General features: G+C 42.2%; 1 protein-coding gene across 4 annotated transcripts in view; it reads left to right on the top strand.

Annotated features, from left to right (window-relative positions):
* Positions 1-12,565, top strand: part of CSNK1D (casein kinase 1 delta) — a 268,548-nt gene that overhangs the window by 80,522 nt on the left and 175,461 nt on the right. For all 4 annotated transcript variants that reach the window (XM_086931201.1, XM_086931203.1, XM_086931202.1 and 1 more), the window contains exons 2-4: positions 9,894-10,004; positions 10,249-10,397; positions 11,901-12,129. In XM_086931201.1, coding sequence (XP_086787327.1) covers positions 9,894-10,004; positions 10,249-10,397; positions 11,901-12,129 — 489 coding nt within the window. The remainder of the gene's footprint in view (positions 1-9,893; positions 10,005-10,248; positions 10,398-11,900; positions 12,130-12,565) is intronic.

The raw sequence follows: 12,565 nt of genomic DNA, 5'->3' as shown, positions 1-12,565 counted from the left end.
AATTCGTGATCGGATTCAGCAACCTGCTAAATTCTGTAGAATGATTTTTATGAAGCACTTGCACTTTTAGTAAATACACTTTAAATATCTGCAGTACCCCAAGGAGGGCATTATAGGGAGAACTGTGAATTTGGATCTCAGTATTTGTTTGGTATGACTCTATCTTCACCCACTTGGGTTGAATGTCTGTGACAGTGATGTTTGTAATTGCATTTTTAAACGACTAGGAATGTTACTATAAGGTTCTGTTACTTTTTATGTTGTTGTAATTGCCTTGTACATAGTGTAATTAGTCTGCATATAAATGAGATGTACATTTGGGTTTTTAACTGTGTAAATATATGAAATTACTCATATATATTTTAAATGAAATTAGGATTAATCCAGAAATCCAGTAATGATTATTTATCAGTTGAACCTTACGGGCACTACGCTTTTCATTGTCGTTTTTAAATATTAAGTATTTCGTCACTGCCTATGCATGAAATTACGCCAGCTGAATCCATTTGAATATTTGCACTATAAATGCCTTTGTTTGTGTCTGACACGTCATGTGATCAAGCCTCGTTGGTGGAGGCGAAACGCGTCATGGTGGATTGCAGGTTAATAACTTTGCACAAATAAATCACTGAAAATGGCACGTACTTGGTGGTTCTGCTCTCTCGTTATTCTGCGTGAAGCGGCTGTGAATGGCGATTTTCGTGTGTATATGTGTATATACATGTGTATATGTATGTATATATATCATCATTTTATTGTGTGATTAATTAAAATCTTTGCAATATTCGCAAAAAATAAAAACACAACAGCAAATACAAAAGGCTAGTATAAATGAAGATAAATCAGTATGGTCTGTCTCAGAAAATGTCCTCTCTGTGATCATGTATCTTGGATTAAAACATACTGAGTCTGTCCGTATCAAGTCTTTCACTATATGACCTTTCTATCACCTAGTGATCAGTCCATGGTCTACTTTCTGTTCGTAACAGCTTTGTTACCTTCGCCATAAATTTGACTCCCCGGCATGAGAGAATAGGTTTAACACCACTCAGCCAGCATATCACCGCCTGCCGTATTGAAGATTGCCCGTAGATATCTTCTTCTTAAAGCCTGCAAAGCTGGGCATACACATAGCAAGTGTGTCACTGTTTCCTTCTTGTATCCGCATAGTCTGCAGTTAGCGCTTTCGAGTTGTTGTTTCCAAGAAGGCCTTAGATCTTTTGAGTGGTGCATGCCAAGTCGGTACGCTATCAAAGATTTTTTTAGATGTTTGCAGTAGTGTAAGGCTAGATAAACTTGTGGTTTTTGGGTTGTGTATGAGTTGATTACTGTCCAGGCGTGTCGCCGTTTAGTTAGGGTTCTTTTGTCTTTAAGCAAAGAAATCCCTTTTGCTGATCCGTTTACTACTTTGCAGAACTGCTTGTGGTCGATATTTTTTTCCAATGTTGTCAAACTCGTGCTGAGAAATTTTCCCCATTGGGTGGTGTTGGGCTTGGCTTTCTGAAAAAGTATTTCCTCCCAGCAAAGATTGTCCAATGACTCACTAGGGGCAGATCGGAGCTTGTGGCAGAATTTTGCAAATGTGGACATCGACCTGATTTCTTGGTTCTGCAAGCCAAATTCTAAGCGAACTTGGGCTGGCGCGGCTGTGTACGGCAACCCGAACACAACTTTGTATTTTTTATTTTGTAAGTTGTTTAGTATCGTTGATTCACCTCCGAGCCATGCAATTAGTCCATAAGACAAAGTTGGTATGATTTGTGCAGCCATTACTTTAAGTGCATATAATTTGGGCCTCCCACTGTCTTTTGCAGTTGCCTATATGCGTAAATTAATGATTGCGCCTTCCCTCTTAATACCTGTATGTGCCTTTTTTTTGTATTTCCCCGCTCAGTGGTCATCCCCAAATATTTGTATGAGGCCTGCTCTTCGAAAACAGAGTTGTTGATTGACCATCTGTATTTTAGTTTCTTCCCCTCCACAATTTGGAGCACTTTTGTTTTATCTTTGTTCAATTCCAGGTTTTCTTGTGCTAAAGATGAGGCTAACATGTTTACTAAGCGTTGCAGCCCAACTGGGGTTTTGCTTAGTAAAACTGTCATCGGCGTACTGCATTAGGGGCACAGGAACATTGCCAAGTTTCGGTGCATGACTTTCCGTTGCATCGAAGTTACGTCCAATGTCAGCAAGGTATAAATTAAAAAGACTGGGGGCAAGGACGCAACCTTGTTTTAAACCGTCCTGTGTCTCAATTTTGTGAGTGAGGCTGGTGCCGTTCCCTTGTTTAACCTTCACCCATGTTTCACTGTATAGGCTAGTTATTGCATTTATTAAATTTTCCGGCATCCCCCACTTTCTTAATTTACTCTAAAGCCTTGGCCTGCTTACATGGTCAAAAGCTGATTTTGTCGACGAAGCAACCATATAGTTGTTGTTTTCTTTTTTTGGCGTTTTCATTTAGCAGGCCCAAGGTGACCAGGTTAGTGGTTGTCCCCATCCCTAGTCTAAAACCAATTTGAAACCTAGGGATTATGTTGGTCGATGTTTCCCAGTCCTGTAGCTCTTTCAATAGGCACGAGACATACAGCTTGGCTTCGACATCTATTAGGGAGATTAGTTGGTAATTTCCTGGCTCTTTCCGGTCCCCTTTCTTATGAATTGGATGGATGAAGTTTCCTCTCAATGTTGCCGGAAGGATTCCTTTTTTCAAGATGTCATTGAATAATGTTGCTAAAAGTTCGGCCCAGAAGTCTGTTTGTTTTGTAGACTGTTGTTGGGAGACCATTCGGTCCCGGTGCCCCCTCTGGTTTTAATTTTTGGATATTATATATATATTCAAAGCTGTATTGCTTGCGGCGCATTCTAAAATGGCGGCCGCTTGCTTTTAAGGAGAAAATCAGTTGCGGCACTGTGGTCACAAATCGCACCCTTATGATGCGGAAATGGCACCGGAGCTTACTGGCGCTATTCCCCCGTTGTTCTCTGCACTCATTTGGAGAAGCGGCATAAATGAGGCTACAATACTAAGAGGCTCCAAAGCTGAGAGCGGCCCCCATCTTGGTTCGGCGTCAAAGCCACGCACCTCTGTGGCTCTGTTTTAAATAGCTGCCCACACAATAGACGCTAATTAGGCCTATAAACTCTCCTGCCTTCCCTGCCCCTGTAACTAGGACACACCAGGACTCCCTTCAGTCTATTTGGGTGAAATTGACAAGTGCCGGGAGGTGGAGACATGCAAACTTGTGAAAACGTGACTTGTGCGGGCCCCTAATGACTGTCTGTCTGTACCAGAGCCTGGCAGCTTGAAGCGTCGGCGTAGGAACGAGAACTTTCCCCCAGCCGCGCTAAAGAATGAAAAACACCAGTACTTATCGTTAAAGGCAAAACACAACAATATAAAGCATCTGGTGGTCTTTAATGTCCTGCTTTGCAAAACAGTTAAAAAATGTAAAAGATAAGGGAGAATGTGAAGACACTTATCTGTATGCTGCTTTAGCAGCAAAGAAAGAGGGGGATAGTGTCTCTGTGGCGATTATTATATGGAACTGCAGCTCTGATTGGATGAACTGTTTTCCCCCCCCAAGTGACTTCTGGGAAATGTAATTTGCTTAGAAATTAAAAGATGTGAAAGGCTGCTGGTTGATTAAAGTGAAGAAAGTAAGGTATAATCTTCGCCTACGGGTCATGACATAGATTTGTTTTTTGTTTACTGTAAAACCATAGCATACCCAAAGAAGCTTGAAAATGGAACATGGTGGGCTGGGTGGTGCATTTGATCTACTAAGGTCAGGCAGGCTGCAGAACTCTGGGAGGCTTACAGCTGGAGTGCAACTTCTGAGCAGTTACGCATATCAGGAAGCAGAAGGAAATGCAAATGATGCCGAACTGTGAAGTCTAAAAATTGCCACTTGCCAAATCTGTCTGAAGGCTCAGTAGTGTGTAGGAAGGAGGGCAATATGTGCGGAAAACAGATTTGTTCAAAGTAACCTCTTTCTATGTCTGTCCTCTGAACTCACTAGTTCACGTGTTCGGTTGTGAGCTGGTCACGATCTGCAAAGTCATTTGCTTTTTCTAGGCAATTGACTGGAACCCCTATTTTTCCTATTGCAAATATCAATGCCTTTTTTTATTTTTGTTTTAAACACATAAAGCGTATTGTCATTTACAATACCAATAACTTAAACTCAAGTAACTGCGAGACCTATTGCATTGCAAATGCTTGTTTTCTTTCTGACTTCGAAAGTGAAAAAGGAAATCCACAATATTCTCTCACGGTATGTAACCCATCACATGGCACACTAAAAATAAGAGGTCATTATCCTTTATAGCATACTTAATATTAAACGTTAAAAAAAAACGAAACGGTAATAAAAGAACAATCAAGAAATATAATCAGATAGCAATCGTTAAATACATAATGCATTGTCAGCGAATGAACATAAAATAGTAAAACTTAAACCACCTCAACTATAACGAGGCTCCTTTGCAGCTGTATATAATGCTATTCATTTATTTCAAACACAAACTAGAAGTAGATTGATAAGGTTTAGGTAGCAAAGTTTAGGACGAGCCGTTAGTGGGGAAAGGGTGAGGTGTGTATATATATAGGTGTGCCTTGTTAATTTGACGAGTAGACAGATTGAAATACAGTTATGCAAAACCATAGAAGTCTGGAGATAGTGGAAGGAGTCATCGAGAGAGGAGGAAGGAATGGCTAGGCGGAAAAAGGGAGTGTATGCAAAGGATGGGTGGCAGATAAGGATGAGCTGTTTGAGAGTGCAGAAGAGTTTGTTTGTTGAACAATGTATTGTGGTACACACAGTGGGAAGGTGTTGTGTCCAGTGCTTTAGTGGGCAAGGTCTCACCGGTGCTGTGCACCGGCAGTTTTTTAAACAGGGCTTGAAACAGGTCTCTATCGGGCTCTGTTTTGTTCCCTGGCAGAAGTGGGCTGTTTTTTTCCTGACTGCAGTGACAGCAGGCACATCCTGTGCGCGCACTCAAACTGCTCACTACTCACTAGTAGGGAAGTTATTGTCATGGTGTGACCAGGCTTTTAAGTGGAAGCTATATCAATATTATATACAAGCCTTAGTTGTTGCTTATTTAGTATAAGCAACTAACAACCATTGACAAAGCCACTAGTCCTGACTTGTTGTAGGTATGATGTTACTTGTATCATATATGTGGATGCAATGACAGAAACTGCAAAATACAGGTGGCACACTATGCTAAACACAGATTTTTAGTTTAGGTGTTTTTAAGCCACTCCCTTAATTACATTGGTCACGACCCTTTGGGAGACCCCCCCCCAGTTTGTTCATCCCACTTAAAGCCCTGGTTGTGTCTCTTTAGAGCATGGTCAACCACACTAGACTTGAAACTGCATGCATAATTTACCATTAGAATGGAAATATAGTGAATAGAAAAATGCAATTGGGGAGAATAAACGTTTCAATTTAACTTAAGTGACGAGGAAAATGCCCAGATGTTGCTTACCTCACTCCCTCCCGCTCCCGAGAACAGGTGTCATTCACCGTGGTTCGAGCGAGAAGGCAGTTCAACCTGCTAATTCCAGTCTCAATTTCGAAACTTCTTGTGGTTTATGAAATTAAGGTTTTACTGTACAGTCTGTCTTTAATGTTAGACACGTTTACCGGATTCCTTTCAAAAGCGCAGTGATGCTGGTTTGCAGCATGCCTGCTGTTTGTGTCTACATGCACTTCACTTCCTTAGTTACCGGGCCCGCCCTTCGTCACCGCCCATTGCTAAGGACAGAGTGGAGCGTGCACAGTGCTTTATCCGGGAGGGGCATCACTTCCTAGTTGTTTAGGTAACTTGGCCTTACCGGTACCAAAAAGCAGCGGAGCTTGAGCGAGCAGTCTCTTTTCTGTCCGGAGCCCTCCTACAGAGCTCCACGCAGCCCCGGCGCTGCACCGTCCTTCAGAGCTCTCTCTGAACCCCATGCCATGGCAGAGGTAGAGCCACCCCATCCCTGATCGTGATCAACGACTCAGACCCCTCGGCTTCCTACGCATCTGCCCGGTTGCCAGCCTCCCTCTGAGGGTACGGCGCTGGGATATCGGAGCCTGATGATCATGGCGCTGCTGCCCATCTTCTACGGAACCCTGCAGAGCGTGACCTGCGCCAAGAGCAAGGTTTAGAGCTCAGAGGGATATGGTGTAGGTGGGAAGAGAGTGGACTGGCCATGTGTGTGCAGTATATAAATGAAGCAGTTCAAGGATTGGGATGTTAGGACCAGTTGGAGAGACAAAGGAAGAAACAATGGGCAGAGTTCGAGAAACGAGGACGGACCTAGAGTATCCAGAAGGAAATAAGGGCCAAAGGAGAGGGGTCATTATTGAAGAAAAGAGAAGGTGGGGGGATGCTCGAGTACCTGAGAAGCGAAATTTGGAGACTGGCTAGAGAGAGTGGCAAAGAAGCGTATTTTAAAATTAAGTAGACTGGACTGAGGCACCAATGTGTGCAGAATGTCTCAGAATTATGGGGCTCTTTAGTCTTAGTTGTTGCTAAAGCCATCTCCAAAAAACATCGAGCAAATGTAACGTAACTGGTTCTGTTGTACAGCGCTCTGACACCTTCGGGTAATGTCCGCACTAAATAAAAAAGTCATGTATTCCTCGCGTTTTGAAATATAGTGCATTTGCCTATTTTTCTTATTGCCCCAGCACAAACATGCTTTTTCTGTGGGTTTGTTCTGCTGCTGTTAATAACGAAACTGAAAGCTACCGGCAACAGTTCAGTCGGAGCGTGTGTTCAAGCGCGCGTCCTGATTGGATTCCGGCTTTGGCAATGGATCGCGTGTTCACGCCCGCGACCTGATCCGAATCCAGCATGCTGCACGTGCCCATCTCCTGTCTCCTTGGAAGCTCACTCGCCGACAACAGGTCTCGCTGCGACATCGCTTCGCGATGCGTCGCAGGTGCGAGACCTAAAGGGATACTTCGAACTGTAGATTCCTCGCCTATCAAATATCCTCCAGGCGACACTTTTGTACATTTTCATAGCTGTGCTCCTGCACCCATCAGGTAGTGCCATGTGACTCCATAATTTTTTTATTTTTATTTTTTATTTTTTGTTTTTGGGCCCTGGAAGCAACTTAGCAGAGCCACATATAAGTGCTACACCTGCAGTACTTTACTTTCTGCTCTTTCGAGCGCAGATCCATAGCTCCCACTCCCTTTTGGAGCAGGTAGATACGTTTTTCAGACTGAATTCTAGTGTGAAAGGGAACCGTGTCCCCACTTAAAACTATAGGCTTCAAACCGTGCCGTAGCTTTTGTAAACCGATTGCAGTGAAGGGACCGGCATGGGGTCTGGTGTTTGGCCTCCGGGCACGACTCCAAGTCGAGAGGCGTGTGCCTGCATGCAATTGAAGTCTATTTGGTATAGTGAAGCAAGCTGTATGTTGTCAAGCACTGAAAGAAGTGATGCAAGTTATGCTTCAATTTGAGGGTGCCGACCCATTCCCACTCTCTAAGCCAAAATGTTCTTCACCGTCATCTGGTAAGTTGTAGCGGAAGCACAAGTAGAGCGAACTGAGACTCGACCCCATCCTGCCGCTCTCTATGTAAAGAGAAATTGTTAGGCTGTGAAGGTGCCACTTGATGTCAATACTTCAGTTGCACCAGCTTTTTAATTCCAACTGACTAGAATTTGCCAACAGCTGGAAATCACGGAGTTGATGAAATTGATTTACTTCCACATTATGACCGTTTCTGTATGGATTTACCAGAGGCCCATGGTTTTGATACTTCCCCTGACGTTGATTCCCCGCCCCCCCCCCCCCCCACCTCAGGCCACCGATGTAAGAGTACTTCCTTTGCTGTAGTCATCAGAAGTGCTGCTGAGGTTCTGTGTTCACAACTTCCTACTGTTGAGGTTAAGGCAAGTATGCTTACTGAAGCTCTACACCATGGGTACTCACAAACATTTGTCCAGGGGCCACAAAGAACTGTTTAAGGTGTGCCAGAGGACCGCACGGATGCCAGCAGGGTAGCGGGTGGGGGTTTGGGTGGGTCATGCATTGTGTAAGGCGGTTCAAAAACATGTTAAATAAACAAGCAAGCATTTATTTGCAGGTTAATAAATGCTTTCCCATTTATTTAACATCTTTTCTAAATATTACTACTCACTAACAAACAGCAGCTGGTGCTGCTGTTCACCAAGGGGGCCGCATTTAAAGGTCAAGAGGGCCGCAAGCGGCCCCCAGGCCGTACTTTGAGTATCACTGCTCTACACCATAGGCAGTCTTTTGAGCCCTTTGTACTGCTCAGTGAAGATTTGACTGACATCCTTGTCCTAAACCTTCCTATTGACCAACAGTGAACAGGCAATAATTTAAATATGTTTATATGGTCTTTTCATTTTATGATGAAGTGTGATCTTTATGGTTGATGCCATGTAATTTTATGTTTATTCTGACCGAAATAAAGTAGTAATTGAATTGAATTCCAATTCAGTCCTCATGACTCTGCCTTTAGGGAGTCAAAAAGGATATGAGCCATTTGAGAAACATTTGTTGTCTTCAGCCGACCAAGCATTGAGGCCGGTCAGTTGCCAACTAGGGGATGATAGGATTGGGCATTACCAGCGAGATCTTGTTGGTGGTCCCGCAAGATTTCTGGCCCTCCTTGGCTTAACACCTTACATGCTGTGCCCATTTTCACGCTGTGTGCGCAATTTTAATAGTGGGCGTGATTCGGAAGGCACCCGACCGTCCTCTGCACACACCCCGTGACGTATGGCAGCCAGGAGCCGTCCGAAGCATGCAAGGGGTTAAATAATTCAGGATGGTCATGATCTAGGCAAATATATAATTTAGGCTTGCCTGGATAAAGCCAATTGTTTCGGCTGAGAATTCTGCACTAGTGTGATTGTATGTCGCTCTGCTTGGATGAGATCCATAGGTTTTCCTGGAAATGTGTAGGAATCCCTCATGGTAGTGCCTTATGATGGATCTCATCTTTATGGCGATAAAGCGGATTCTACCCTAGGGCTCTTCATGGAAAGTCAGGCCATGGGATCTCTTTGGGCCTTTCAACGACTGTTCCCTCCCATGTTTCGATCTTTCTGAGGCTTATCTAGCGGTATGGCGTGTAGACAACGCTTGGTCTCCCCAAACCCCCACCCCCCCCTTTTATGCTCCCCACCCACAAAGTAACAAAAGTTGGACAAACTGGTTCCATCAATTAGAGACCAATCAGAAAAAAAACGTTCTTTCCCTCCAAGTTTAAGCATGTGTTATGCTTCTGTTAAGACAGAGCACGGCAAATGGTTTAATATAAACCTCACCAAATACGCCCAGCACAATTCAGAGACTGCTCTTCAGTCAAAATAATGAGCTACTGAATTTATCAGTGTTAGGTCTCTGAGGATTCTCCACTAGCCTGTTATAGAATATTGTTCATATGCTTGGAAAGATCAGCTTTCATCTTAAATCATCAGGAATATTCAACAATAACTGCCAGTTTGAGACCTCTGATCTGCTTTGTAGCTGTTGGTAGTGTTTCAGAAGTATGAATTAAAAGAACCAACTGGGCGCCATTCTCTGTTCAGACAGCTGGTGCTTGAACTATGCGTCCAAGTTTCCTAAATATCGCAATTTCACTGATTTAATTATCCACCAATAGTGCGGTAAGCTTGACAACCCCCGTCATTAAACGCATGATGGCTTCAGAGATTGAAGTGCTCTGTAGCGGTTATGTGCATACATATCTGCCTCAATATAAATTATTATTCTTAGTTTAAAACTAGTTTCTGGGATCACTCCCCGAGCAGCAGACAGATTTTAAGATCCAACTGACTTTCAAAATGTTGATGGCTGCAAGTGTAAAATTGTGTACCTTTTTAAAGGAATCAATTTTTCTTTTCAGGGACTGACATTGCAGCAGGAGAGGAGGTGGCCATTAAACTTGAATGTGTGAAAACCAAACACCCACAGCTCCACATAGAGAGCAAAATCTACAAAATGATGCAAGGAGGAGGTAATGTGTAAAGTGTTTGGATTGAATGCAGTGCAATTCGAATTGTTTAATTTAACTGAAATCAAGTTACCAAAAAAATATTAATCGGGACTTTGAGAGGGAGATAGTCTGTGTGTGTGACACATATATATATATATATATATATCACACACACTTTCTCCTTATTGGTGTTTCTTTATGAACTAACCTACTCTTTGCAATTAAAATGATCTCTCATGTTTTGTGAACTGTATCTTTGTTTTAGTGGGCATCCCGACCATTAAGTGGTGTGGTGCTGAAGGAGACTATAATGTGATGGTCATGGAGCTTTTGGGCCCGAGTCTGGAAGATCTCTTCAACTTTTGCTCAAGGAAATTCAGCCTCAAAACTGTGCTTCTCCTCGCTGACCAAATGGTACGAGTTCTGTGATATGATTTTAGTTGCATGTTCATACTTTCTTGATTCTGAATTTAAAGTTTAAATAGACATAAGATCAATAGACACGTGATGGGTAACAATCAAGTTAACACCTGGGACTCCATTGGATAATAGAGATCGCCAGTTATGAAAAACTACATCAAGAACTCACAAATAGATATGAACCCTGTATGGCCTTGTCTCGAGAACCATTGGAGGCCTTTTATGAGATGCAGTTTTGATGTGTTAGTCTACCTAGAAGATGATTAAAATCGTGTCTCTCCTGCTTCTTTTCCAAGAGCTGTATCGGACTGCCCTATGTTTCTGGAATATTTTGCGAGTTTAAAAAAGGTATTATCTCGCATTGCCGACCGATACAGAGAAGGTTTAATAATAGCTTTGCTCCTGGAAATACTATAAAATCCTTTTAAGTCTTGAATTTAAAATGATAGTGTTTCCCCTTGCTTCAGTAAGGCTGTACTAACACGCTTAATTTTTTTCCCCTTCTCGTTGTCCATTGTATTTTTTAGAGTGTATTCCTGGGTGTGTTCAGGTTAATTTGCGTCAACATTTTTAATACACAACTCACATGTTGGCACCTATTAAAATGTGTTTCCTTTAGTACTTTAATTACACTTTCTTTTCTCTTTTTTTTGTATTGCGAATGTCCGTCTTAGGAATTTACTTTTTTTTTTTTTACACAGATGAGTGCTTATTTCATTTTCAGGAAGCTGAATTGTACCATGCTTTTTCTAGCTAGATAGCTTGAGGTCTGTCCCGCCCTTAGACTTACATTTGTGTCCATAATCTTTCTGGCAAAAGGACACCTAAAATGTCTCCTGTATGAAAGTATTCCACTTTCATTGCCCGCTGTGGTGCATCGCTATCTAGAAGCTCCCTTATTATTGATCTAGGCAAGTGCACACCACAAGAGATGAGTTTTGATGGAATTAAGTGTTTCTTTGTTAGTCTTCTGCTTTTAAAGTGGTATTACTTTGAGAAAGCGGTTTTTTTTGGTGCGTCCATGAACTTGGCTTTCAGTTTCTCTGCCGGCTTTAGTTCAAACTGTCAGTTATCCATTAACTGTCCTGTGTTTTTCTCCCTCTTCATTAAACATTCCTGGCTAGACGACATGTTTAGAGTGGCAAATCTAATATATACTTCTGAGTGTGTGGATAAGTTGATCACAATTGTTGCCAGAGAGCAAAAATAAGGGTATGAATTGCAGTCTTTTTAAAATGTTTTAAATATTTTAAATTGCAGCTATGCGGTTTATTGTTTAAAGTCCCTATGTTCCAGTTTTTCTCTTCGGGGAAAAATAGTCATATCGGATTCTGTAAAGTAAATGAATGGCTAAGTGCATGTGGACATTAAAGTGTGTATAAACTTGAGTCGCCCATAACACAAAAACTGTTCTCTTCGACCATTTCAAAGTTAGAGCAATGTTGTTAAACTGATTTCCCTAATAATAATTTAATTCAATCTGTCATTTGCTTTTAGATTAGCCGAATTGAATACATTCACTCCAAGAATTTTATCCACCGGGATGTGAAGCCTGATAACTTCCTGATGGGCCTGGGGAAAAAAGGGAACCTGGTTTACATCATAGACTTTGGCTTGGCAAAGAAGTACCGAGATGCTCGAACACACCAGCATATTCCTTATCGTGAAAATAAAAACCTGACTGGAACTGCCCGCTATGCGTCCATCAACACTCACTTAGGCATTGGTGAGCCGAAAATATAGGAAAGATTGTACTCCTTGTAATGAGTTGTTGGTAGCGTCTGATGCAGATGTACTATGGATTGTGCCAAGCGCATCTCAGAAATTGTAGCTCATATGGTCGAGGGCATTGTCTTTTTCGTGCCCACTTGTAATTTGTTTTCATGACAAAAAAATGAGTACTTCTGGCCTATTACTCAGCGTATTAAATGTGTTTTGTTGTTCCTAGTATTTAGGCTCTTGTTTTGTTTATTTCTTCTACCTGTATTTACACACTTCTAGTTCTCCTTTGTCACTCCACCGCTGCCAGGTGCCAATCCAGTCTCCAAAATAAATCCTCCATATAATGGCTGACAAAATGTGAGGGTGTTCTGGATAGAACCAGCTTTAATACTTGTTTAATTGTACAATCTTCTCTGTAACAGTGCACGTGAAGATTGTAT

The sequence above is a fragment of the Lissotriton vulgaris genome, chromosome 7, assembly GCF_964263255.1.
Source record: "Lissotriton vulgaris chromosome 7, aLisVul1.2, whole genome shotgun sequence".
In the NCBI taxonomy this organism is placed as follows: domain Eukaryota; kingdom Metazoa; phylum Chordata; class Amphibia; order Caudata; family Salamandridae; genus Lissotriton; species Lissotriton vulgaris.
The sequence above is the reverse complement of the archived record's forward strand: the minus strand, read 5'-3'. Positions and strand labels throughout refer to the sequence as shown.